At 50.6% G+C, this 27,306-nt stretch overlaps 2 protein-coding genes across 5 annotated transcripts; one reads left to right on the top strand and one right to left on the bottom strand.

Annotated features, from left to right (window-relative positions):
* Nucleotides 1-4,666: 4,666 nt before the first annotated feature.
* Nucleotides 4,667-17,804, top strand: LOC138176720 (carnitine O-palmitoyltransferase 2, mitochondrial-like). Of its 4 annotated transcripts, none has more exons than XM_069107543.1 (5): nt 4,667-5,900; nt 8,372-8,452; nt 10,983-11,089; nt 15,350-16,654; nt 17,039-17,804. In XM_069107543.1, exons 1-5 carry the CDS (start codon nt 5,722-5,724, stop codon nt 17,368-17,370), a joined length of 2,004 nt encoding a protein of 667 aa, XP_068963644.1. In that variant the 5' UTR covers nt 4,667-5,721; the 3' UTR covers nt 17,371-17,804. The 4 variants fall into 4 exon arrangements, with proteins under 4 accessions (XP_068963644.1, XP_068963645.1, XP_068963646.1 ...); XM_069107544.1 differs by lacking the exon at nt 4,667-5,900 and adding an exon at nt 7,035-8,017; XM_069107545.1 differs by lacking the exons at nt 4,667-5,900; nt 8,372-8,452 and adding an exon at nt 12,172-12,326.
* Nucleotides 17,805-22,885: 5,081 nt separating this feature from the next.
* On the bottom strand, nt 22,886-26,945 carry LOC138176721 (CXXC motif containing zinc binding protein). The gene is made up of 5 exons (XM_069107547.1): nt 26,840-26,945; nt 25,229-25,260; nt 24,485-24,562; nt 23,755-23,820; nt 22,886-23,077 (listed from the first exon to the last, which is right to left on the bottom strand). Exons 1-5 carry the CDS (start codon nt 26,880-26,882, stop codon nt 23,000-23,002), a joined length of 297 nt encoding a protein of 98 aa, XP_068963648.1. The 5' UTR covers nt 26,883-26,945; the 3' UTR covers nt 22,886-22,999.
* Nucleotides 26,946-27,306: the final 361 nt, after the last annotated feature.

Here is a 27,306-nt window from a genome sequence, read left to right as displayed (position 1 = left end):
CTGGAGGTTGGTCGCTAGAGACTTGACAGCAGTTCTGAGGCCCGCATTGTGGGCATCACTTGCTGTGGCCAGCACAGTTGGTGGGCTAGTGAGCAGTGAGAATAACGAGATAGGGGTGTAATCAATAGTCTGGTTTATTACAGAACCATTTCATACAGAGTCAAAGATACAAGGAACACACAGAGTTTATATGTCCCCCAGCAGAAGATACACATGACCGGAAAAAAAATGCAAACAACGTACAAGGACCCTCCTTTGATCTTTTTTACTATTTACCTTTGCTTAAGGTTAGTTATTTATTAGGGCAATGTCATAGGACCATGTCTGGGGGTGTAAACAAACAAGATTACATGTCGCCCTGCTTATCTGCCCTGTAACCTTGCAGATGTTCGTATAGGAGAAAGGAAATTCCGTTAGTGGGGCTGGGAGGCCCCTGAAAGTTCTCTACGCTTTTTGACCCCTCTGCAGCTTTTGGAAGTGCTGACCACCTCATCCTGGCCCCTCTCCCTTTCTGAGTTCTCCCTGTTCTCTCCCAGTTCTCCTCCTACCTGTCTGATGGCTCTGTCTCAGTTTACTTTTCAAAATCATCAGTCATGTTGATGAGGGATGGCTCCCTCTAGGTTCAGCAGGAACTCTGATCTTATCTAAGACCAGAAAACCTGCAATAGCATCTGGAAAGAATTCAAGGTCTCAGGCTTAATTGGAGTGAGAGTTGTAGAAGTTTATTGTTACACTTCTATGAGAAGCGGGCAAGAGTCCTTTAGGGGACCTGCAGGTGAGAGGGGTACATACTTTTACCTTTAAAGGGTAGGGCTGCCATTGTCAGGGCTGACCGGAGGGAAGGGACCTCAGTGCACAGATAAAGGTTAGAGCTGACCGAGAGGAACTTGTGACTTAAGTGCATAGATAGTTTAGATGAGATTTGGGCCAGACCCGAGGAGACATGAGGCAAGGACAAAGGAGTATTTGGGCCAGGACATGGGAGACATGAAGAGATTAAGTAAGAACAAAGGAGTCACAAGGTGTTGCCTAGGCCGAGTCCCGGATAGGGGGAAGGGGCAGAGTTTGAGGCTGGGAAAGGGATTTTACAGATTACAATTTTACAATACAAATTGCAGTTACAATTGTACAAACTGGTTTTACAAATTGGTTTAGACCCCAGGTACCCCATCAATGTCATATCCTTTCACTGTGGGTCTGTCTGCAAGGCTCTGTCTTGACCCTTCTCTCTAAGGTTTCTCACTTGGTGATTTCCTTAGCTCCCATGGGCTGAATTATCATTGCTATAAGATGAATCCCAATGATATATATCTAGCCCTAGTCTCCTGAGCTTCAGTCCCACATTCCCAATAACCTATTTGATATTTCTCTTATTATTATTGATTCAGAACACTCTTTCATGTGGTTGTAAATAATTTGCAATGGTTCTTTGAGAATTGTTTGTTCATATTCTTTGACCATTAATCTATTGGGGAATGGCTATTAGTTACATATATGTATGTATATGTATAGATATATAGATACCTATATATGTATGTATATGTATATAGGTATAGATATGTATATATATATATATGTGTGTGTGTGTGTGTGTGTGTGTAGCAGCAAGCACCCCAGCATCCCCAGGGTCCTTGCCAACACAGGTTCTTGGATCTGCTTTGATAAAGCAAACCAATTCAAAATGGGTTAACAAGCTTATTTTAATCAGTCAAATATGTATCGTTCACCTAGTTCAGGGGAAAAAGGTCAGCACCCCGAACTTCAGAATATACAGACAGAATTATCAAGACAGAGACACAGATCAAGTAGACAGTTTTCCAAACTGTCCAACCATTACATCCAAACCAAATCAACATCTGGGTTTTTCAAAGCCGGGGGACTCTCAACAACAGCTTCCCAGAGTCTCATCTGATCAAATCACAGAACACTTCTCAAAATGAGCCCCAAAACAAAGCCTCAAATCAGAGTTTATATAGCCTTCTCCTGGCTCAGAGAATGTAACAACCTTATTGACTCACTGGCCAATCAAAAAGTATCTACTGAAAAACAAGCCTCCCACCCCAGGCTCTAGGTGCACTTTAGCCTAGGGGCAGGGAAGAACTTTAAAATTTACATTCCCATTACAATGGGCATGGGTATATATACATGTATGTATATATATACATATACATGTATATGCATGCACATATATATGCACACACATATATTGTTTATACTTCATGGCTAGCAAACCCTTATCAGAGGAATTTGATACAAAGATTTTCCCCCCATTTGACCACTTCCCTTTTTATCCTAGATGCATTAATATTGATACAAAGTTTTTCAAATTCACATAATCAAAGTTAACTTTTGTGTCTTTTGTAATTGCCTCTTTCTCTTATTTGGTTAAGTCTCATAGTCTATGTGAGGTATATGATATGTTTCTCTTATAATTTTTTTAATCTTATGATCTTTAACATTAAGGTCATGTCCATGTATCCATCTAAAGGAGCAGCTAGGTGGTGCAGTAGATAGAGCCTTGGGCTTGGAATCAGGAAGACTCTTCTTCATGAGTTCAGATCAGGCCTCAGATATTTAGTTGTATGACTCTTTTTGACATTTAACATAAATGTATGACATTTAACCCTGTTTTCTCCAGTTCCTTATCTTTAAAATGAGTTGGAGAAAGAAATGGCAAACTACTTCAGTATCTTTGTCAAGAAAACCTCATAATGGGATCACGGAGAGCTGGACACGACTGAAATGATTTGACAACAACAGCCATTTGAAATGTATAATGAAGCATGGTGTAATATGCTGATCTAATTTTTGTCAGACTGCTTTCTAGTTTTCCCAGCAACTTTTTATTTAAAAAAAAAAGATAATTTATTTTTCACTGTATCAAACACTAGGTTATTGAGTTCTATTGGCTGTTAATCTTCCTTGTCTAGACTGTTCCACTGATCTCTCTCTCTATTCTTTAACCAATACCAGATGGTTTTGATGACTGCTGCTTTATAAGTTTGAGGTCTGGAAGTTCTATTTCCCCCTTTGTCCTTACTTCTCCTCATCAATTCCCTTAATATTCTAGATCTCTTCTTTTTCCAAATGAGTTTTATTATTTTATTAAGTTTTATAATTTTCTCCATGGCAATTTGATTGGTACGGCATTAAACATACAACTTAGTTTTGGCAGCATTGTCACTTTTATTACATTCCCATGGCCTACCTCCAAGAACCGAATATTCCTCCAGCTCTTTAAGTTTTTCTTTATTTCTTCAAGGAAAACTTTGTAATTGAATCTATAAAAGACTTTTATGTGCATTTTGTAGTTATGAGATTTCCCTTTCTATTATTGTTTTTTTGTATTCTATTGTTATTATGTAGAAATACTGTTGATTTTTGAGAGTTTATATTGTAGCCTGCAACTTTGCTAAAGCTTTTAGCTGTCTCCACTAATATCTTTGTTGATTCTCTAGGGTTTTCCAAATAAACCATCATATCATAAGCAAATAGGGATAATTTTGTCTCCTCTTTACCCTCTTTACGCCTTTGATTTCTTTCTCTTGTCTTATTGTCAATATTTCTAGAATTATCTCAAATTAGAGGAGTAAGAGTGAGCACCCTTGCTTCACTCCCATATTTATTGGAACAGGTTCTAGTATATCCTCATTGCATATGAATAAAGATCTTTCAATGCTAAATAGAGAAATCTGTATTTTGCTCAATAGCAGTAGGGAACCACTGAACTTTATTGAACCTCTGCTCAATTAATCTGGTTAGATCTCTGGTTCTACACTACACTTGGGCTAAAAAATAATCCTCTTGACCTGAGTTCAAATCTGGCCTCAGACACTTTACATAAAAACTAGCCGTGTGACCTTGGGCAAGTCACTTAACCCCAATTGCCCTACCTTCCCCCCTCCAAAAAGCAAAAAAAAAAAAAAAATCCTCTTTACCAGTACATGATGGGAATAGCGTAACCAGACAACAGTCTTGTGTGGAAAAAGATCTATTTTTAACAGGTAGGAAATTACTGATTATCATTAAGGGAGTCATTTCTCAATCTGCTGTCTCTGTACAGTCATATCTCCAACCTGCTGGAGCAAACAGCAAAAGCAAAACCAAATTTGAAGAGTAAAATGAGAAGAAAACGTTATCTAATTAAGGCATTTCCAACCTAACCATTTTCAGCAAGCTATTGAGGCCAATGGTGAGAAGTGGACAAAAGGACAGGCTATCAGCATTTTCTAACACACGCAAATTAATCGCCACAATGAGATCAAAAGAACCTCGAAACTCCTTCTGTCAGCAAACACCAACTCTGCTTGGACAAGGCTAATTTATTATGTTAAATCATTTGTAGAATGTTATGGAGGAGGATGGCAGAAGATTATGAAGACTATCTCCTCATACAAATAGTAAGAATCGGGGGAAGGGAAGCAACTTTATTAAAAGCTGGACAAAAGATTCAACTAAACTAAATCTGGAGTTGAAAAGAGCCTCAGAAGCTGTCTGGTCCAGCTCTCTCATTTGCCAGATGGGAGAGGAAGTGACTAGCTTAATACTTGTCACTCAGGTGGTAAGTATGAGAGGAAAACCTTGAACCCAGCTCCTCTGACCCCAAAGTCAGTACTTTTTCCATTGTGCCCATACCCCGAGGGCATTTAAGGATGAAACTTCTTTTTAAAAATATAAATGTATTATTTATTTATTCTGTTATTAATATCTTAATTATTATTATTAAATAATTAGTAATATTGTTTATTATTATTTATTCTTTTTTAAACTTTGAATTCCAAATTCTCTTCCTCCTCCCTGTCCCTTCCTCATCCATTAAACATGTGAAATCATGCAAAACATATTTCCATATTGGCCGTGTTGCAGCAAGAAAAATAAAGAACATATTATGCTTTAAGTGCACTCAAACTGCTCAGTTCTCTCTCCGGAGGTGGATAGCGTCCCAAAGGGATAGTCTTGTCTTTCACAATTGATCACTGTTGCAATATTGTTGTTACTGTATCCAGCTCACCATCCATCAATCTTCCAACGTTTTTTTGAAACCATCCCCTGGTTATTTCTTATGGCACAATAGCATTCCATCACCATCATATACCACAAAGGAATGACTGCATGAAATGAATGAGACTTCTAAGATAACAAAAAATAGAAACGATGTAAAAAGATTTCATTAACAAACTCTTTCCTTCATCATCCATTCAGCAAGCATTTGTTAAGCCACTACTGTGTGCCCGGCACTGGACGAAGGACGAATACAAATAGTATTATCTCCTTCGGTCTGTGCCGAAGCCCTGGCCGAGGTGCTGTCACTAGCCGCGGCTTGCGGATGAGGAAACTGAGGCAGGGGGGCTGGCTCCGAGCTCTGGGAAGGGTCCCTCAGTGGGGGCAGCCCCCGGTCCGGGGCGGGAGCAGCAGCCCCTCCCCCACGCGACCTCCTGGCCCTCGCCGCTTCCTTCTTATACTCATGACCTTTACCCCCAGATCCTGCTCTGGTCCTGCCTTCCCCGTCACAGGCTCCAGTCCCAGGAGTCACCCCTACTGCCGCCACTTCCCGGCGTTTCCGCCTCCGGGACGATCCTCCCCGTGCCCTGCCCCCACTCTCGGGCAGCCCCTCCCCCCGTGGGTGTGCCTGCCTCGGCCTCTCCCGGAACCCCCAGCACCAGTGTCAGAGCCCTTCACGGCTCACCCGGCCTTCCGCACCCCACTGCTTCCCTTCCCACCATGGGGACGCTGGTGGCGCGCCTGAGGCTCGGGCCGCGGCCGCCGCCGCTCTGGATGCCCAGCGGAGGCTGCGGGCGGAGGCTGCTCGGGGCCGAGGCGGGGGCCGGAGCCGAGGCCGGGCGGCAGTACCTGCAGCGGAGCATCGTGCCCACCCTGCACTACCAGGCGAGCCTGCCCAGGTACCGCGGGCCTCCCGCGTGCGGCGCCTTGTGTGTGCGCCCGGCGCGGGGGCGGGGGCGGGGGGCTGCGGCTCGGCTTTGTCGCCCCCTCCCTCCCTCCGCCCTCAGTGCACCCCTGGGGTCTGCCTCTGACCCGGGCCGCCGCCTCTGGGAGGCCTGAGGGGGAGGGGAGCCCGCGGTCGGCCTTGGGGTAGGGCAGGGTCCTAAGTGGGTGAAAGGTCTTAGCCACCCGTGCCTTCCCCCCCCCCCCCCCACACCCCCCCGTGGGGCCCGCCCCTTTGCCCCGGGCCCCCCTCCCCCTCCCCCCCCCCGCAGACGCCTTTGTTGCGGGGATCCCCGAACCCCCGTGTTCCGCTGCCGCTTTTGCTGAGCCTCCCCCGACCCAGAGCTGCCCCTCGGGACGAGAACGTTCGCTTGGGGAGGATCCAGCAGCGTCTCCTCTGCCCTTGATCGAGGCCGTGACCCTCCCGAGGCAGGGACCCTTCCTCCCTTCACCCGGAAAGGGGGGGGGGGGTGTGGGCGGCGGTGGCTCATTAAACCTGCCCGGGCCGAGGACACGGCTGAGTTCTCTGTCTTGGGGGCAGAATGTTGGCTAAGAGAAGCCTTGTTAGTCATGTATTCTCTGAGGCCTGAACTTAAGCTTGAGCATAATGATAAAGCCCAGATTTTTTTTACCGTCCTCCTTACAAGGCCTACCTTTTGGGATTGCCTTACTTGGCCCAGGGAGGTCCAGTGATGAGCTGTCAGGCCAGTCAGAAGGAAAACACACCTCAGCATAAAAGGCCCTGCCAGCCCTCCCGGGGTTTGGTCAAGAGAGACCAGTGACCCAGTCTATTGGTCACTACTAACCTCATAGGTTGATTGTACTCAGAACTCAGCTTTTATTATCAGTTTACATGCCCTTGTTAATAAATATCTTGCTTGGAGAATTGCCTCCGTTTACCTTTTTGTTAGATTTCTAAGTGGACACAGTGTGGCTGCTGTTAACTTCTAGATCTTGGCTGAACCCTCTCACTTGGGGCTTTGAGAGGCGGGGTCCCCCCTTGCTGGTCCCTGCAGACCCCTTTTATTTTTCTATTGCTATGGTTCAGATCTCTACTCTCAGCCCTACTGCATCACTCCAGTGGTTCTGTGATTTCAAGCATTTGGGCATTGCTTCGAGTTTGGCAGCTTCCTTCAGTGTCCTTCTAGAGGCCTGACCAACATATTGAGGTCAGGGGTCATTGAACAAGACTCCTGCATACAGGGTGCCAACAGCTAAATTAATGTTTGTTGATGGTCTTAAAAACCATAGTCCATCCCAGAGTACTGATAATCCGATTCTCACCTTTTTGAGGTGGGCCCAGACTGTCAAACGAGATGACTGCTTAGGTCACTGCCAGCACAAGCCTTTGTTCTATGACTTAGTCTCTTTTTGAGGCAGAATTGGGAAGAGCGCTGGATTTGAGTCAGGAGACCCAGATTCAGTTACTAGCTCCACCCCTGGAATCCTGGGCAAGGGAGGCACTTCATTTGTCTCATCTGAATTTGGTCATCTGGGAGATGAGGGGGTGGCGGTAGATGACCATAGGGGAGACATGATTGGACAATAGTTTCTCAAAAAACCCTAGTCTTGGGGTGTCAGTGGATTGTAAGCCTAATAGAAGTCATTAGTCAAAACTAATGGCACCGTCCTCCCTTGGGGGAGCCTTCCTGCCCCCACTTTCCAGAATCCCATTGCTGGAAGGGATCTCAGAGGTCAGGGGGTTTAGCCTTTTCCACCTTGTTTCCAGTGGGGATGTTGATCTGAGGGGGGAAGCACCTAGAAAGACTGAGACCAGAAGCAAAGTAGGCTGTGCCTCTGAGGGCTTTGCCTTTCTCTGAAGTCTACAGGACAGACATGCCCAGTGAAGGTAGCTCTTGGACAGAGCCAGCCAAGAGCACGGAGTAGGAGGCGGCAGAGGAGGGGATCTGAGGCAAAGCAGGAGGCTCACCTGTACTCAGACCTCCAGGGCCCCAACATGCCAGGCTGTGTGTTAGCCCAGAAACAGTAGGGAGCCACTGAAATACAGAGTCGTGTCTCAGGAGAATTGCCTTAGTTACGGAAGGAAGGATGAGGACAGAGGCTGGAATTGCAGGTGAGGGGTGACTGTACATGACATTCCATCCACAGGAAGGAACAAGAAGTGATTGGGTTACAGGAAGGTAGGGAAAGGGAGGGAAGAATTGGAAATGCCTGAGGTGCCTGGGAGGGTGGTGGGGATGGACTATTCTAAGGGGAAGCTGCTGAGTTTAGCTTGGCCACATTGAGTTTCAGAGGTGGGTAGGTGGGCTCACAGAGACCATCAAGACAGTCTTCATGAATAATTTCTCTTCAGTTTTTGCAAAAAAAAATCAACGTGCCAAGATGTGCTTGGTTACTGTGGGTGGTGGGTGCAATTACTCTTCTCCATCTAAATCCCACCTGGCTGACTTGGAATTCTTTCCTTCAGGCTGCCTATTCCCAAACTTGAAGACACCATGAAAAGATACCTCAGTGCCCAGAGACCTCTTTTGGATGACAGCCAGTTCAGGTAACCCAGAAGATGTGGGATAGAACTGGTCCAACCTGAAGGTGGCCTAGAGCTACAAAGCCAAAGATTAATTGTTTTTCCCTTGAGAAAGAAAGCTCCCTACCACAGCCGGGCTGGCCAGCCCAAAGCTCCACTCCAGGGGAATATGCCTTTTATACCCTCAGATATCCATGGCCAAAATGGGAAGAGAAGAACTTGAGGAGACACAGAGGCCAGTGCAAACCCTGGACACTAGCCACCTGGGGGGCTGCTCCCCCTGATCCGTGCTCATGAGGGCTCTTAGGCGAGCTCCTATCTCTGCCTCTCCAGATGCAGCTGTGGCCCAAGCACCTAAGCCCTTTCCTCTCTCCCACCTCTCAGGAGCCATCGCTATGTGGTCTTGCCTGATTTCCTCCTTTCCCCTCCCACCCAGCAGCAAGGGTTCTGTCTGTCCTCTGGGGTCCTTAGAGGAAGGTTCTGGTGTTCCTTCCTTTGTATCCCACTTCCCCCCATAGGTGTCATGTTCCAGGAGAACATTAGCATCTTGGGCAGGGACTGCCACTTTCACTTTGCATCTCCATCACCTGGAGGAGAGTGCCTTGTACATAGTAGGTACTTGATGCATGTTGAAGTGGTTAAAAGGGCCAGAGAGGCCAGTAGGGTCAGGTCAAGCCGAACCTTAGAGGCAAAGTACTGGGTGAGGTAATGAAGTGTCCAGGTGCTGGTCCTTTGTCCAGGTGCTGGTCCTTTGCTTTGTCAATTTAGAAAACAAACTTTTAATTTTTGAATCACGTCACCAGCAATCATAGACTTGACTTTGGATCGAAAAGCACTTGAGATGACAGTGTCTTTACAGCCCACCTGCTTGCAGTCTCTGCCGAGAGGTGGTCAGGGAGCCTGTCACTTCAGGAGGCAGTCTTCTCCGTGGGAGGACAGCACTGCCTGATGGGCTTCTCATCAGTGTACTAGATGAGATTCCTGCCTCAGGTGAGCCATGTCCAGGCACACCTCTCAGGTTAGAGGAGCCCTGGTACAGTGGGTGTCTTAGAGGATCCACCAGCATCTTCCTCAGGAGCAGGACCAGGCCATGCCCCACGATGCCTCAGCACATCAGAGCCCTTAAACGTGTGGTGCCCAGAATTCAGCACAATCCCTGGCTGTGGCCCAGCCAGGGCAGAGCTCAGGGACACTGTTACCTGACTTGTTGTGGGCAGTGTCTCTGAATGGAGCCTCAGGCAGTGGAAGATTTGTGAGCTGCCGTGTCTCCCTCTCAACTCTTCTTGAGCTTGCTGTGCACTAGGCCTGCCAGATCTTTTTCACAAGAAAAGGCCATGTCTCCTCTTGTCTTTCATTTGTGAAGTTCATTTTTTGAATCCCTGTGTAAATCTTTACTCTGATCTCTATTAACCGTCATTGCATACGTGTTAGCTGCTCTCTCAAGCCTCCATTGATGCTAGTTTGACAAGCGTGTGATCTGTTCCCAGAGCCAAGTCAGTGACCAAAATGTGAAGGAGGATGTACCAGGGACAGGTGTTTGGAACCCCCACTGGAGACTTTCCTCCAGGTTACCATGTCTTTAAGGAGCACTGGGGGGCCAGGCCTTCAGTTCAGTTTTCTCCCAGATCCACCAAACTGTACTGTCATGGAGCCCATGTTGCCACTTCATCACGGACGAGGGCAGCATGAGACTTAGAGGCTGCTCTGCCAGGCCTTCCCTGGCAAAAAGCAGACATGAAGTAAGTCGCTCTGGCCTGGGCTTGGTGATGTCACATCACCCTTTAGTGGCCACAAGCCTCTCCTTTAATGTCTGCTGAGATATTTCCAAGATTTACAAATCAGTCCGCTGGCCTATAGTCCAGACACACACATGCTTTCCCTTGTGACCAACCAGGACGACTTCTGCTCCCCCCAGTCCTGGGCACCTCCCCCTTCCTCTGGGTCTCTCAGAGATCACCAGCAGCAGCTCCATCAGTCAGTAAACACTTATTTAAGCCCCTTCTGGATGCCCAGCACCATACTAAGCACTGCACACACAAAGAAAGGCAAAAGACAGTCCCTGCCTTCAGGGGGCTCACACTTTAATGGGGAGACAGCACATAAAGAAGCTGGGAAAGATGGGATGGGAGTTGCTGGGACCTTGCAGGGATGAAGCTCAGCCAGTGGGAAACAATCCGTGTCTTTTGCCTGCTCCTTTAGCAGGGAGCTAGCTGGGGCTGGGGGACGAGCTCAGGTTAGAGGCAGGAGGCTGGTGGGCACAACTCTGGACTCCAAGGCAGGAGGGGCCTGGCCTAAAATCCCAACTTGGTCACTAACTATGGGTCTGGCAAGGCAGTGCCCCTCCAGAGAGAGCCTGGGGAAAGGGGTTTGCAAACCTGCTGCTGCTATGTAGATGTTAGCACTGGTGTAAATGATCTCTGACGTGGGGGTAGTTTGTAAACAGTAAAATCCCCAGAATTGGGAGCTGTCCTTTAGCCTAGCCTGACTGGGGGCTGCAGCCTCTCCTCAGCCCTCACTGTCCTGTGGTCTGACGCTTCCTTCTTGAATGTCACAGGAGAACGGAGCAGCTCTGCAGGACTTTTGAAAGCGGCCTCGGCAAAGAACTCCATGAACGGCTGCTTGCTCAGGACAAGCAAAATAAACACACAAGCTATATTTCAGGTAGGCTCCAGTGAAGCCCGACTGTTCTGGTCCAGCAGAGTGAAGAGCACATTCATCTTGCCCTGGGGACCTTGTGACCTGAGGCCTGGCCACGTTCTGTGGAATTCTGGTCCTCAAAGTGTTTCGAGGGAGGGCAGCCCAGTAGTGTTGGTGAGCCGAGGGCCCTGCTGGCTGAAGGGGAGAAAGCTGAGGGACAAGTCCCATGGAGGCATTTACAACCGGCACCCCTGCTCCCAAACGAGGGGCCCTGTCTTTGGGAAAATGGATTTGGACCCAGCAGCTTCTGTCTGTATGTGTGTGCACGAGTGCACATGCACATGAGTGCATGTGTGCTTGCACACATAAATATTGTCCCTAGCAGCTGTGGCCCCTATTGGCACTTTTTCTGTACATAAAGCAAAATAGAAAGTTTGGCTTGGAAGGGACCTAGGGGACTGTTCCTTGTGCAGGCCCTTGGTCTTACACAAGGGCAGCTGAGGGACCAAGAAAGGGAGGGACTGAACCCAGGGCCTGCAGTTATTAGTTCAGTGACCGTGCTGAGCCTGGAGCTCAGGTCTCCCCACTCCCCCTCCAGCACTCCTTTCACCAGAGCCTGCCCCTTGGAAAGATGGGAGTGTGCTCTGGGGGCCAAGCATTTCTTGGTTCTTTTGGCTTACCACAACCCTGGGCAGCTGGTTATTAGGCTCATTTTACAGATGAGGAAACTGAGGCTCAGAAACAGTGATTTCTCCTTGGCAAGCATCTAGCAGGTCTGAGAGCCAGTATTTGGATCCATGCTGCCTGCCTCTGCCCTGCTTTTCATTGTGACCCCATGAATAAGAGGGGTGACAGCTCTCAGAGGGGCTCCGTGACTTGTTCAGGATTGCCCGTCCAGGAGGTGGAAGACCTGGGCTGGGCCTATGTGCCCCGGTGAGGAATCCAAGACTTCCAGCTGCTTGTTGTGCCCGTTGCCTCTCTGCCCAGAAAGCTAAAGGGGAGTCCCTGTGGCTTTGCTATAGACGGTGCTTGCCTGACTCTGGGTTGAGTTCTAGGGGCAGCAGGGCCAAGTGGGGTATTACCTGTGTTAATTTTGCTCTCTCAAGAACCAGGGAAGGAAACAAGGATGGAAAAGAAATGGACAGGAGAGAAGCCAGAGCAGAAAGATGAGGCAGGAGAAAAAGGATGAGAGAAAAAGGAGAAAAAGAGAGAGGGAGAGGTCAAGCAAGGCCCTGGAGGACGCCAGCCAGGACCCCAGCATGTATGTATATCAGTGACTCCAGTGCCTCCTGAAAACGTCCTCCATCAGAGCAGCTCACAGGACCCTCTTGGAGGCAGCAGCTGTGGGGGGGGGGGCAGGAAAGAGGCTCAGAGTGGGGCAACTTCCCCTAATGTCACAGAGCTGGGACCCAAACCCATGTTCTCTCCCCTCTGTCACCCGTCCATCTGCTCTGAGTCCAGTAGTGTTCCCAGGGTATCCCGTCCTCCCCTTATGGAGGCCCTACACTTCAGCAGAGCAGTGCCCCTGGCCACACTGGCGAGGCCTGACACCCCCATGGATGGGCATGGGCCAGCACACCTCCATCATTAGGGAGCAGGGGCGTGGCTGCTCTGGTCTCCCTGGTGATGAGTCGGGTCCTCTGGCAGCAGGTCTGGAGCCTCTCCAGAGGGTTCACTCCCCCCAAAAAGAGGCATCAGGCTAGCCCCTTGACACAACAATGATAATAATAACCATCTTTTTAGAGCACTTTACAGTTTATCTCCCAGCAAACCTCTGAGGGAGATGGTGTACATTTTGCTGTCCCCATTTCACAGATGAGGAAATTGAGGCTTCAGGAGCTGCAGCTAGTAAGTGGCAGAGCTGGACTCAAACCCAGTTCTTGTAAATCCCAGTTCATTGCCCTTCCTTTATGCCCCACCACTGGCCAAGTATTAGAAAACCATCCATGTCATCCTTCATGTGACCGACCTGCAGCTTCCTCTGTTTTAATTCAGTCCCTAGCATCTGACCTGTGGGCAGTCAGGCACTGAAGGTCAGGGGTCATCACCAGCCCGCACCCTGGCCACACTCAGGACCCCATTCAGTTCTCATGACACCTTTAAGCGGCCATGCTGCCTATGTGTCTTGCTCCCAGAACCTTTAGTAGGCATTTGAGGGGGAGGATGGGGCAGAAATCCTGGCTTTAGTGGACCTGGGAGTGTAGGAGGGACCAAAAAAAGATGGGAAGAAAACTGCCAAGAAATGGCGCCTTGGATGGCTGCCAGTAAATGGTCAGGCATCTCTAGTTCCCATTTCTATAATGCTGCACTTTTTTACAACAGACCCATGAAATACAAAGTTTAATATTTTCTCACTTTACAGATGGAAAAACTGAGGTCAAGTGAGGATAATGACCTGCCTAGGGTTACACAGTGAGTCGGCATCAGAGTTGGGGCTCACAGCCCAGGATTCTGACTGTTCAGCTTCCTAATCTTTCCACCCCAAGGAAGATGGAGATCTCTCAGCAGGGACCACAAGCAGGCCAGCCCTTCCCTCAGCAGCCCTAGGGTCATCTGGAAAGCCCTGGCCTCACCAGCTGTGACTCAGGATAATCACACAGTGACACTGTACCCCACATGACATTATGCCCAAAGTCCTGTTCTCACAGGCTCCCAGCGGGGCACTGGGAAGGTTTGTTGGCTGCTCTGCACAGTGATCCCACTGCATTGGGCTTTTCTTGACTGCTGAGTTCTGGATTGGGCTTAGGTTACCCTGTGATGGGGAAAGTGCCCCACTGCCAGCCAGGGACAGCAGCTATTTCTCTTCTGAAATATATGGTGTTTTATTTTAGAGTCAGACAGAAACTTAGTCCTTACCCCTACAATGTTAGAGACAGGAAAACTGGAGCCCAGAGAAGGGAGGAAACTGCTTGGGTCACTCCAAAAGGAACAGGGGGATTAGAACACAGACTCCCTTTGGTGCCAACCTTCTGGAATACCACAGAAACACCTTCTCTCAGGAGGATGTCTGTCTCTGTGGCCATAATCAGTGAAGTGATCTAAGGAGTACAAACTGGTTTCTGAATCCAGCTGACATTTTACAGAGATGTGCCTTGTTAGGCAATAGAAAATTATTCAGTTTTTCAGATTTGGGCTTTTGTCAGAATTGACCTCCCTTAACTGATATAGATCACAGTCCCCCTAATGGTTGAACTGTGTAATTCAGTCATTTTCAGTTGTGTCTGACTCTGTGATCCCATTTGGAGTTTTCTTGGCAAAGATGCCAGAGTGATTTGCCACTCCCTTCTCCGCCTCATTTTAGGAGTGAGAAGACTGAAACAAACAGGGTTAAGGGACTTGCCCAGAGTCACACAGCTAGTAAATGTCAGGGGCCAGATTTGAACTCAGAAATATGACTAAGTCTTCCTGACTCCAGACCTGACACTCTATCCACTGTGCCACTGAGCTGACTGGTTGAATTACCATGGGCAAAGCCCACATCCTCCCTGTGGCCACCTTGGTGTGGCGCCTCCTCATGTGGCTTGGCTTTGGCCTTGACCTGCCAGGCGTGAGCCCCATTGCCATGGTTTTCAGTTGCTCCAGGAACCACCCTACCAGGATGCACCATGGGAGTACCCCAGAGGAGGCTGCTTTGGTCAAACATGACTTCCCTGGTTTTCTATCACTGCAGACACACTTTCCTTCCATTCCTGTTTGGTCTCTAACAGTTATTCTGATACCAGCAGTTCATCCGTTGACTTCATTATCTCAGCTGGTTAGAAATTTGTCAACCCTTACAAGTTGTTGAGGAACCCCATCTGGACCTTGGACCTTATAAAACAAAGGCACTATCAGAAGGTTTTTTTTCATATATGAGGTTTGCTTATGTTGACTTTGGAGTCATAGCATTTGGGCTTGTTCTCATCCAGGACCCGAAAGGACTTTTCCAGGCATCTTTGCACATTAGGGCTTGCCATGTGCAGGAAAGAAATTGATTGGTTTTTCCTCCGAAGTGTGTGTTGTTGGACAACTGTTTACTGGCCGTTGGACAGTTCTGAATCCGCAAAGCAAGCTGAACGCCAGTACACAGGGAAGCCTTCTCAGTGGCAGATCTTCACACGTTTGGCGGGTCTCTGTACCTCTCTATGATAATTTTGTGTCTCCCTTCTCCATGACAGCAGGGATCCTTTTTCCTAGTACTAAGCACCCCTGTCTACACATAGCCAGAGCTTCTCAAATAAATGTGTGAGTTTTCTAGAATGAACCTTTTGTGCTTGTAACTTATTACTTTAAATATCTTTTTAGGTCCCTGGTTTGATATGTACCTATCTGCCCGAGACTCCATTGTTCTGAATTTTAATCCATTCGTGTCTTTCAACCCTGACCCAAAGCCTGATTATAATGACCAGCTCACACGGGCAACTAACTTAACTGTGTCAGCCATGCGGTTTATGAAGACTCTTCGGGCTGGCCTCCTTGAGCCAGAGGTGTTCCACCTCAACCCTGCCAAAAGCAACACTGATGCCTTCAAGAGAATTATCCGCCTTGTGCCTTCATCCCTGGCCTGGTATGGGGCTTACATGGTCAATGCCTACCCCTTGGACATGTCGCAGTATTTTAGACTTTTCAATTCAACTCGGCTGCCCAAGCCTGGTCGAGACGAGCTCTTTACCGCTGAGAAGGAAAAGCACCTACTAGTCCTGAGGAATGGGAATTTTTACATCTTTGATATCCTGGACCAAGATGGGAACATTCTCAAAGCAGCAGAAGTCCATGCTCACTTGAAGTACATTCTCTCTGACAAGAGCCCCACTCCTGAGTTCCCTCTGGCATATCTGCCCACTGAAAACCGAGACACGTGGGCAGGGCTGAGGCAGGAGCTGCTGAACAATGGGAACAAGGAAGTGCTTGGCAAAGTGGACTCGGCCGTGTTCTGTCTGTGTCTTGATGACTTCCCCATCAAAGACCTGGCCCATCTGTCCCATACCATGCTGCACGGAGACGGTGTGAACCGATGGTTTGACAAATCCTTCAACCTCATCATAGCCAAAGATGGGAATTCCGCCATCAACTTTGAGCACTCTTGGGGTGATGGTGTCGCTGTGCTTAGAGTCTTCAATGATATGTTTAAAGATAGTACCCAGACCCCCGCCATCACACCCCAGGCCCAGCCTGCACCTGTCGACTCATCACAGGCTGTGCAGAAACTCAATTTCAGACTGAATGACACCTTGAAAGCTGGAATCACCAAAGCCAAAGAGAAGTTTGACTCCACCATGAAGACCCTCACTGTGGATAGCATCCAGTTTCAGAGAGGAGGCAAAGGGTTCTTGAAGAAGCACAAGCTCAGTCCCGATGCCGTGGCTCAGCTCTCTTTCCAGATGGCCTTCCTCCAGCAGTACGGGCAGACAGTGGCCACCTACGAGTCCTGCAGCACGGCAGCATTCAAACATGGCCGCACTGAGACGGTCCGGCCGGCTTCCGTGTTCACCAAGAAGTGTTCGGAGGCCTTTGTCAGAGCGCCTTCCCAGAAAAGCACAGAACAGCTGAAGGAGATGATCAGCCAGTGCTCCAAATACCACAACCAGCTGACAAAGGAGGCCGCAATGGGTGAGTGTCCCCACGATGAGCCTCATTCTGCCCTGGGAGGGAGTGGGAGGTGGGCCAGGACCTAGGAAGGCCTTCCTGCTGGAGCTGTCCAGCAGAGAAGTGGATGGCCTTTGCTATAGGATCTCCCCCTTGCTAGAGGATAGCTCACTGGAGATGGGCTGGAGTCAGGGTATGCCTGGGCTGCAGTGGGACTCCATGGCCTCTGAAGGCTTTTCTTAACAGGTACCCTCCTGTTACTGATTGCTTTGAACACCTTTTTAGGCTCAGAGTTTTGAGCTGTGCTTTTGCCATCTTGCTAGGACAGAGGCCAAGTTGCAGACGGATAGTTTTATTGGAGAATCAGGTGAAGGATACATCAGTCACTGTTTGCCTTATGTCCCACAGGCCAGGGATTTGACAGACACTTGTTTGCCTTGAGATACCTGGCAGCATCTGAAGGCCACAAACTGCCTGAGTTATACCTGGACCCAGCCTACGGGCAGATCAACCACAACATCCTGTCCACCAGCACCCTGACCAGCCCTGCTGTGAACATCGGGGGCTTTGCCCCTGTCGTCCCTGATGGCTTTGGTGTTGGCTACGGGGTCCACGATAACTGGATTGGCTGCAACGTCTCCTCCTATCCAGCCCGTGACGTCAGGGAGTTCCTCCAGTGTGTGAATAAGGCCTTAGGAGCCATTTTTGATGTCCTAGAAGGTAAACCTGTCAGAAGTTAGCAGGGAAGGTCGGGGCTCTTTAAGCACAAAGTACCTCTCTAGTGATAACTGAAAAAACAGGAAGGGGTTGGTAGGGTGAGCTTTAGAATCATGAAATGCCCGAGTAACTGAAACAGTCATGTTTTAACATTTAAATCATGAATCTTGACAAAATTAATGGGTCCTTTAAAGTAGGGTGGATTGTATAAGTTAGTGAATCATGACTTCCAGGAGCTTCTCTGGGGGTAGGACTTGAGCCAGATGGAGGACACAGTGTCTCTCCTTGAGGAGGCCACTGGCTTCTGCCTGGTTAGTGTGGCACTGGCTACAGAGGCTCAGGTCACTCCAGAAAATCATCTGAGTCTCTTGTCGAGAATCCTGTGCGGTCTGCCTCAGGGGTGACCCACTGGCTGTTGGATATTGACTCTCCTGCAATAAACACTCTCCTCTTGAAACCAGTGACTGTATTGGCTGCTTCTCTGACCCAGGACAGGCTGGCACGTTGTGGGCGTTTTTTGTTTTTTTTTTTTTTTACTAATGGAACCCTTCTTAGTTGTGCGTGGACCTGTGACTGCATCAGGACAGGGAGATGCCAGGGAGAAGCCTCTCTCTCCCGGTGCTGATCAGCCACCTAGGAGCCTCCAGAGTTCCCTGAGGGCAGTGAGAAGTGATAGGCCAGGCTCAACCCAGCCAGGGGGCGGCTGAGGCCCGGGGTGCCCTTCCACTGAATCTTTGGAATTAGAAAATGAAAAAGGTACTTTGTGTGCAGTCTGTGAGGTGGTAGCTGCTTCTGGCTGTTCTTGCCATGTGACTGAGGGAACCAAGGCTGAGAGAGGGGAGATGACTCAGCCACCTGATAGTGTCACACTGGAACTCTGCTCTCCCAGACGTCCATCTCTTCCAGGCTGAGTGATGAGGTGTGAGGGCTTTTGACAGCCTGCCGGGCCCACCCTGCCATTTGCAGAGGAAGAAAGGCCAGCTCTGGGGAGGGACTGGCCTGGTGCCAGAGCAGAGAGCAAGTCACTGGCTCGTCCCAGGCCAGGCCTCCTCCCTTTATATTGTCACAGTGCACAACTCCTGTCTATTCTTGAATCCTTCTGTTTCGGAGTCTCTTTGGTGCCTATCATGGGCCTCCTCACAGGGGCTAATGTTCTTTGGAACTTCTTGGCAAAGGTAGAGGGACAGAGGAGGCAAAGGGATGGGAAAACAGTTTCGATTTGCAGCAGGAAAGGCAAAGTCCGCAGGGAGAGAGCTAGAGGCATAGAGCTAGGGCCGGACATAGACAACAGTAATAGGGAAGGCTTGCATCATTGTCTAAGGGCAGGGTCAGCTGTTCACTCTTCTTGGAAGACCAGGGTAACCTTCAGAGACTTCTCCCAGCTCTCTACCTCTAACCCTCTTGTGTGCTTTAAACCCACCTGCTTCCCTGGAGATGCCTGGGACGAAGCCCCAGAGCAAACTGAAGGCAGAGACCCCAGCTCCATGGACTTCCTGTCCTCTGAATGCAGTTCACTGGTGTCAGAGCCCAGGATCTCACTGTACTCTGTTCTCATGAGTGGCCTCAGTCTTCTCTGCTCATCCTGGTTGGGAGGTGCCCCAACCCAGGGGCCTCAGAAACAGGCAGTGAGGAGGCCAGAGGAGGGCTCCTGCATGCGAAAGCATGCCCTCCCTTTTTACAGAGGATGAGACTGCCCTAGAGGGGCCAAGGTCAGGATTAGGATTTGGGCCAGCTGAGTCCAAGGCCAGGAGTCTCCCCTGCCTTTGGACCCTCAGGAATCATGGTCTGGGCTATTTCCTCTGTGAAACATGGCATTGGTTCCATGATGTCTAAGGCCTCTCCAGCTCTGATGTGCCAGAGAGGAAGATGGAGGGAGGCCCCAGTTACTGTCACAGTTGCTGATGTGGACAGTGTTTTACGGACCTTGTTTTCTCTGACTGTGCAATACCCTGGAGAGGGAAGCAGGGCAGGCAGTAGGAGTCCTGTTTTAAAGGAGAGGACACCGAGGCTCAGAGCCAATGGGCACTGCTCAAGCGAGTCTGGAGCTAGCCTTGAAACTGCACCTCCCGATTCTAGATGAGAACCGGGGTCGAGGCCCACCAGCCGTGTGACCCTGGGCAAGGCACTCAGGCTCTGCCTCAGTTTCCCCAATTGTAAAGTGGGGGTAATGAGACCCTTGTAAAGTGCTGAGTGCAGGGTCTGGCCGTAGTGATTTCTTGTAAATGTTAGCCAGCATCAGCATCATTCAGGCCATGGCACAGCCTCAAGCTGCATCTAGCTAAGATGGCTCCAGAACTCATGTAGCGAATCCTATCTTCCCTCTGCTTGCTTTGGTTTTCCTGGTTTTTTTTTTAAAGTGCCCACATGGCAGAGTGTAAAGATGACAGCTGGGAATCCAAGGCCTTGGGCTCCATCCCGGCTGCCCCTTGGACACTTCATCTCACTGGGCCTCAGTTTCCTGATCTGCTTCCTAAGGTCACTTCCAGCTCGAATGCTATGACCCTAAAAATGAGTTTAAAAAACCACAGAAAACTTCATACCTGGTATTTAAGAGAAAGGAGAGAAACTTCCAACTCATAGAAACACGGCTCAGTGTCTTTTAGTACAAGGGCCCCCTGCAGAGAGCTAGCAAGGGGGAAGGGAGTAGCCCCCAGGCCCGGGGGCAGCAGGAGGCCCAAACCCTGCGATTCCAGGCTTTGGGGAGATGCTACAGCCCAAATATGCTGGATGGTCTGTGTTCCCAGCAAGAGCAGGGAGTGCCAGGGAGCAGCTCAAGGCTGGCTTTTCTCAACCATTGGGCTCACTGAGCGAGCCGAACCAAAGACTGTCAGAGAGTTTCTTTGGATGAGGGGCCGCCCAGGCTGGTTGAGCTAGTCCAGCTGTCTACCCAGGCCAGGGCTACCTCTGCTGGCAGCACCCCATCCTTGCTGCCTCAGAGGTCATCGGCAACTCCAGTTATTAACAAGAGTTAACATGTAAGAAGCAAACTGGTGGGCAGCTAGGTGGCACAGTGATTAGAGCACCAGCCCTGGAGTCAGGAGGACCTGAGTTCAAATCTGATCTCAGACACTTACCACTTACTAGCCATGTGACCTTGGACAAGTCACTTAACCCCAACTCCCCTGCCTTTCCCCCTCCACAAAAGAAAAAAAAAAAGAAAACACTGGCTCACCAAAGGATGAACCTAACATTGTCTCCAGCTACCAGCAGCCCTAGGTTCTGGGAGGCCCAAGCCACAGAGCTGCAAACTGAGTAAGATTCAAGCCCCCTCATTCCACTGGGCTGAGCGGCCTCTGACTGGTCCTCTGAACCCAAACCTACCAGCCTGCTGGTAAAGCTCCACCCCAGAGGTTGGAAGGGCAGGTGGTCAGAGATGGGGAGTGACCTGCCTGAGGCAGCTGGACCAAAACCTCCAGCTCTGTACTCTGGGTCTAGGCTCCTTCCACTCCTCCCACAGTGGTACTTCAGAGCCCCAGGTCTACTTCCCCCTCACAGGACAGCCCCTAATATAGTGGAAGGAAAACTGGTGCCATCACCCTTCTCCTGCCCCACTTCCAACTTAGAGTCACCTCATCCAGCTTAATGAAGTCACCTGAATTGTGCCAAGCCATGGCAGGACTGCACGAGGCACACAGAGCTAACAGAAACTCCTACGCAGCTAAACAGTCTGCCAGTTCTCAAGGGCCACGCGGGAACCATGAACATGAGGTTTGGGATACACAGGCCAGATGTGGGTGTCAGGGAGCACCCACTGGATCCAGAAGCGAGACACCAGGCCCTGATGCTCAGACATGATCCTGGGCAAATCCCTTGTTTCTGAGACTCACTCAGTTCTTCACTTGTGAACAGGGAACAGGTGGGCCCAACTGCCCAGACAGGAGAAAGGGTGGTGGGGAAGGGACCATTCCCTCTGGGAGTCACTTCTCCCCACAGGCCTGGTTCTCTTTGGCTTTGCCCCTGTATTCACCACACCTTGTCCACTGAGTTAGATGAGGTGACATCATAGAATTTCAGAGTCACAAGGAACCTCAGTGGGCCTAATTCAATCTAATCTCAAGCATTTATTAAGCACCTAATATATGCAGCATATAAGCTAGGTGCTGGAGATTCAAATACAAATAGAAAATGGGCCCCTGTCCTCAAGGGGCTTGCACTCTCCTGGGGAGATTCAACATGGAAACAGCTGAGTCTGTCCAGGATAATTTGGGGGAAGAGAAGCACACTAACCACTGTGGTCATCCCTGGAGATGAGGAAAAGCTTCTGGAGGAACTGCCAGGAGCTGAATCCTGAAAGAAGCCATGGATTCTGGGGAGGTGGGGAGGGGCATCTCCCCTTCCTTCTCCCTCCCCTCCCTGGAGCTGTTGCTGAGACCCTTTGACAGGCACTCACAAGGCAGCTGTTCCCAGACTTCCATTCATCCACATTCCGAACCTCAGAGCCCGCCTGGGTTGTTTGCTCTGCCTCCTGCCCCAATTCTCCCTTCTCACCACCAGCCCTTGCCTGGGCTACCCCCTGTGCATCATGGCTTCATCATCTCACCTGTTTCCAGTCTCTTTCTGGGCATCATCGATCCATGTCATTTCCCTGCCCCGAAACACGTGTCCCTGTTGTCTCCAGGAGAAAACGTCAATCTCACCAAGGCCCCGGCCTGCCCTTCTGAGCTGCTGCCTTTTACTGGGCTCCAGCCCTCACCCTGCCTCCGGGCCTTGTTACTGCTTCTGCGGCAGATTCTCCCATGTCACCATCTTCCTCATGGTCCGTATCGAGAACACAGACCCAGTCACATGATGCTGGGCAAGCCCTCTAACATCTCCGGGCCTCAGGTTCCTCATTTATGTAAAATGTGGGGGTTGGACTCTGAGCTCTAAGGGCCGGTCAATGAGCTATATCTGGAGGTCCCTCCTTCCAGTGCTTGGCATGAACATTGCCGGCATCACTTTTGCAGTTCTTTTTTGTCTGTGGGCCTCCCCTTGCCCAAGAGCGAGGATCCTGGCTGCCTGCCCACACTGGGGCTGCTGGGACATCTGCTGGTCATCAGAACAACCATCCAAGGCTATGTGCTCCATGCTCAGGGCCTCCAACCCGGGTCCATATCCTAAGGAACCAGATCCTCACTTACCCAGGGCTCGTTCCTGACCTGGGCTGCCCCTCTGTCCCAGGCTCATCTGCCTGACTGCCTGGGAAGTGGCTGGCTTTCATTCTCCAGTAGGGGGTATGACGGCCCTGGCACCAACATTTAATAGTTTTGTGACCCAGGACAAATCATGACCTCTGACCTTATGGTGCCTCAGTTGGACACAATGACCTGTGAGGTTCCTTTCACCATCTGACCCCCTGGTACACAACAATCCCCACAGCTACCAGACGGAGGCCTTCTGGGCATATTCTCAACCCCCCTCACCCCCACCCTTACCCCCAGCCAACCAGACCTTCAGATGCCTGAGTGAGCTCTGGAGGATAAAGAACTGAGCAGGCTGGGAAGCAGCCCCTGCTTCCCCTCTCCCTCAGCACCTGTCCTGCTGCAGAATCACACAGGCTTGGGGGACACAAGCCTTTATTGGTGTGGCTGGGGGAGTTACAAGGACAGGCCAGGCCAGGCCAGAGGCCAGCCTGTGCATGGCAGACATCAAGGGCCAAGGGGGCAGTTTCTTTCAACATTTCACAAACTGATGAGTGACCTCGTAGATTCCCACCGACTCCTGGGCTTTTTCATCATAGTCCGTCCAGTCCTGGGAAAGGAGAGGAGGGGCATGAGGTGGTGAGGGCCCTTTAGGACTACCCCTGTCCTTTGGCCTCTGCACACATGGTGCTGTGGCCTCCCTGCTAGGCCCCCCAGGCAGGTTAACATGGAATCTGCTATCTGCTCAAAGCCTGAGTCCAAGCGGAGGGAGAAGGAAGTGGGTCCTGGAACAGCACCTTCCTGGCTAGGTGACCTGGGGCAGTCCCTTCACACTCCCTACTCCCCTATCCTGGGGTGGCCACTGAGTCAGGACTCTACAGTGCTCACAGGACCAGAGAGAACCAGAAGAGGCTTTGGGGGGGTCCTTCCTCTCACCCCTCCACCTTCCCAATTTCTGTGTTTTCATACCACTGACACCCTCCTTCCCAAAGGGATAGGTGGGTCATGCCTAACAGAATATGATGCACCCCACTCCCACAGTCCACCTCTCTGCCAAGGGGCAGCATCTTGTGAAACAATCACCCCCCTCATGCTTAGAGCTCAGTAAATGGACTGGGGGACCATGCCAAGATGAGGGGCAGAGTGGGGACCAGACCCCAGCTCTCATGATGCCCAGTCTCACATTTGTCCTTCACATAGCAGACTTGCCCACAAAGACCAGCAGCAGTGCCTCCCCCGAGAACTCCCACCCTCACAGGGGGACCCTCCACACCCAGCATCGTTTACCTTTTCAAGCAGATTGATGTCGCTGAAAACCGTCCCGGTCTCTACACCCTCGGCAGCAAAGCCAGCCTGGGTAGAAGCAGCAAACAGCAGATAAGTTTGGGTCAAGGCCCTTCAGACGTGGTCCTGCTCACAGAGCCACAGTCTTTGAATGGGGGAGCCAGAAGGAAGGCTCAAGCCTGTCCTTTTACAGAGGTGGAGACTGAGGCCAGAACTGTCCCCAGTCCCCCCCTACCTTCCTGACTCCCAAATGTCCTCTAATACCACAAGACACATGCCATGTGCCAGCCTGAGAACGTGGTGGAGCCCTTTGGCTCCCAGCATCTATTCAGCCCAGACCCAGAGGCCCGGCCATTGCTTCTGTCAGTTCTAAATCAGCCCCATGGCTGCACTTTCTATCCTGGCCTGCTTTGTTCTATAAATAGACTTTTATCATTAACAACCTCACCTCACACACCACCCCCTGCCCCTGCCCCAGGGTTTCTGTCTGTGCCCCTAGCACCAGTATAATGCCCTGCATACCGGAGGTGTTTAATAAATGCTGAATTCCGCCTATCACAAGTGGCAGCTCTTTCCTTCTCCTTGTAGGTGTTGGAGAGGGGAGCTGGGGATTTATGGACGCCATCTGGGTTGTCGGTGACCACGGGGGTCGGGGCTGCGATGCCTCCAGCCTCCAGGATCTCCAGTGCTATGGAAGCCAGGACAGGTGGGACCTGGGGGAGGCACCACTTACTTGGGGTTGGAAGTCCACGGGCTCCAGGCCCCGACACTCAAACTCCACGATCGTCTTGAACTTCTCACTGTCTTCAGCCTGAATAAGGGAGAAGTTTAAAGGGGGGGCAGGGTTTAGCCCTTCCTCAGCTGCCTGAGGTTAGCAAAAACTGTCCCCCACCCTGGCCTGCAGGGCTACCCTTAGGCAGTGACCCTTCCAAGGAAATCAGAGTCACTAGATCATGGGATTCAAAGGTGGAAGGGACCAGAGGGGTGACTGAATCCCCAGCACTTTCACTTTGTAAAGGAACTGAGGCCCAGAAAGGGTAAGCAACTTGTCTGAGATCACACAGGCACAAAATAGCAGAAGTGGGATTGGAAACCAGATCACAATGCCAGACTCAGGGCCCTTTCCCCTCTCCTCCCTGAAGGGCATCACTCCCCCAAAGTGCTTTCCCCATCCTTGCCCTGGGCACAGCGAGTCCTCTGGCTGACCTGGGTCTGATGCTGCTGGGGAACCTCCCCATCCCTCAGGGAGAGCCCCCATGATTCATCCAAGTGCCCTCTCATCCATCCTGATTTAACTATCACACTCCAGGCAGGCATCAATGTTATACCCATTTTGCAGATGACAAGACTGAGGACTAGGGAAGGGAATGGGCACTCCCACATTCACAGTGAATTTCCAACAGAGCACAGTTCAGGCACAGCAGCTGTAGCTGCCTCTTCCCCCCACCCTCCCTGCCCAGGGCAGGGTCAGACTCACATTGTAAGGCTTGATGCTGTTGCTCAGAATGTCTGAAACAAGAAGAGAAGGTGAGAGTTCCCCAGACCCCTGACACTACCCTCAGAAAATGGGTCTGAGACTAAGCATCAAAGCCCCCCCAGGTCCGATGGCCTTGCTTCTCTCTGCCCAGGCAGCTGGAAGGCCACCACCAGAGACCCTCTGGTCTCCTCCTCTCAGAGCTTCTAACTCAGGTACCCAAAGGAGGCCTGGCTCCCCTCAGCCAGCACTATGGGGTATCTCCAATGTGCCAGGCTCTGTGCTGGGTACCAGGGACATGAAGACAAAAGCAAATTCGCTCCTGCCTTCCAGAGATGCCATAAACACTGCACAGAGCTCAGAAGTGAGGAGAGGGCTGAAGCTCTAGGCTGGGGCAGCTCTCACCACAGGTCAGTGGGAAGACGTGTCATGATGTAGATGGGCATGGGCAGGAGGGCTGTGGGATCAGTGTGGAAAAGCAGGTGGGAGCCCCCCAGGGAAGGGCTTTGGGATCCCTTTTTGTAGGTGTGGGAAGGGAAGAGGCTGGAGGCAGGAAGACTGAATGGGTTTTCTTTGACTCCTCCAGCCCAGGGACCCCCTTCTCTCTGATCCCTGTCACTCACAAAGTGCCTACTGTGCCAGGCGCCGCGCTGAGTGCCGTGGACATAAAGGATGGTAAACTACAGTTCCTGACAGCAAGGAGGGAGGGGAGAGAACATACAAACAAGAAGGAGTCCGGATTGAGGACGTGGGGGGAATCGTTGTCTCCGAGGGAGGGCCCGGAAAAGGCTTCCTGGGACATGAAGGAACCGGGAGATGGCGATGAGGGGGAGCACTGCAGGCCTGGGGCACAGCCAGAGCAGGTGCTGAGTCTGGAGATGGAGGGGCTTGGTTGTGGAGCAGCCAGGAGGCCAGTGCTCCTGGACTGAAGAGTATGTAGCGGGGAGTGAGCAGACTGGAGGGGCAGGAGGAGTCCAGAGGGTTTCAGAGTTGGTCTTGGAGGTGACAGGGAGTCACTGGAGTTTACTGAGTGGGGGAGGCCTGACCTGACTAAGCAGAGGATGGGCTGAAGCAGGTGGACCTACCCTGATACTGCAGAATGAAAGGTGGGAGTGAATGAGGGTCTGCCCCAGGCTGGGGGCAGGTCAGAGGAGACAAAGAGGCGTCTGTGAGGTCTGACAGACTAGGTGACAGACTGGACGTGGGGGGTGTGGTCGAGGAGTCGAGGCGGCAGGAAGCCCAGTGGTGCCCTCAGCAGGAACAGGGAATTCAGAAGAGGGGAGGGCTTCGAGGCAAAGACACCAAGCTCACTTTTGGACGTGGTCGGTCCAGACGTTTTCAAGGGCTGGAATCCCAGGTCCTACACCGTTTGCTGTTTCATGTATGTTTGTCTTGTGTCTGCACAGTGTTTGGAAGTCCCTTGAGGGCAGGGACAGTGTCTAATTGCCCTCTGGGGCTCTCACACCCTGGGTATGAGGCTTGATGAAAGAAGGGTGGGCAGGAAGGGCCTTGAATTTCAGGAGAGGTAACTGAATCTAGCTTTGGGAGACTGCCCAGTGCCAGCAGGTTTTAGTCCAAGCCCGTTGCCCCCAAAAGGGTCCCCCAAGCACCTACCAATGGAGTTGTCCCGGGAGCAAAGCTTACATTTCTGCACCATGGTCGCAGAGCCCCGGCCTCCTTTCAGAGGAACACTATCCTGCAAAGTTACAAAGCAGGTTCAGAAGCAAAAGAGGAAGAGGGGCGAGGGAGGGGTGGGGGAAGCCCACAATCTGCTCCCAATCTTGGCTTTATAATCTAAAACCAAATCTTCCCAGAGTAACTGATGGCAGGGATCTAAACCTGCTATTTGTGAACTTGTGTTTAAAAAAGATTCTGGTAACTATATTTCAACGTAATTGGTTTCCCTTATAATCAATCTCACGTATTTTATTTGACACACTTAAAAACGGCTCTGAGAAGGGTCCATTAGTTTAATCAGAACAACAGCCAAAGGGGTCTAGGCCACAAGAACAGTCAAGAACCTTCATTCTGTGAAGTCTCCCAAGTCCCCTGGTCAATTTCCCCCAAGCAGCTGCTCCAGA

The sequence above is a fragment of the Petaurus breviceps genome, unplaced genomic scaffold, assembly GCF_028583685.1.
Source record: "Petaurus breviceps papuanus isolate PSGF00001 unplaced genomic scaffold, PetGlider_PUasm1.0 90144, whole genome shotgun sequence".
NCBI classification, from domain to species: domain Eukaryota; kingdom Metazoa; phylum Chordata; class Mammalia; order Diprotodontia; family Petauridae; genus Petaurus; species Petaurus breviceps.
This window is presented reverse-complemented; position numbering and strand designations above follow the sequence as displayed.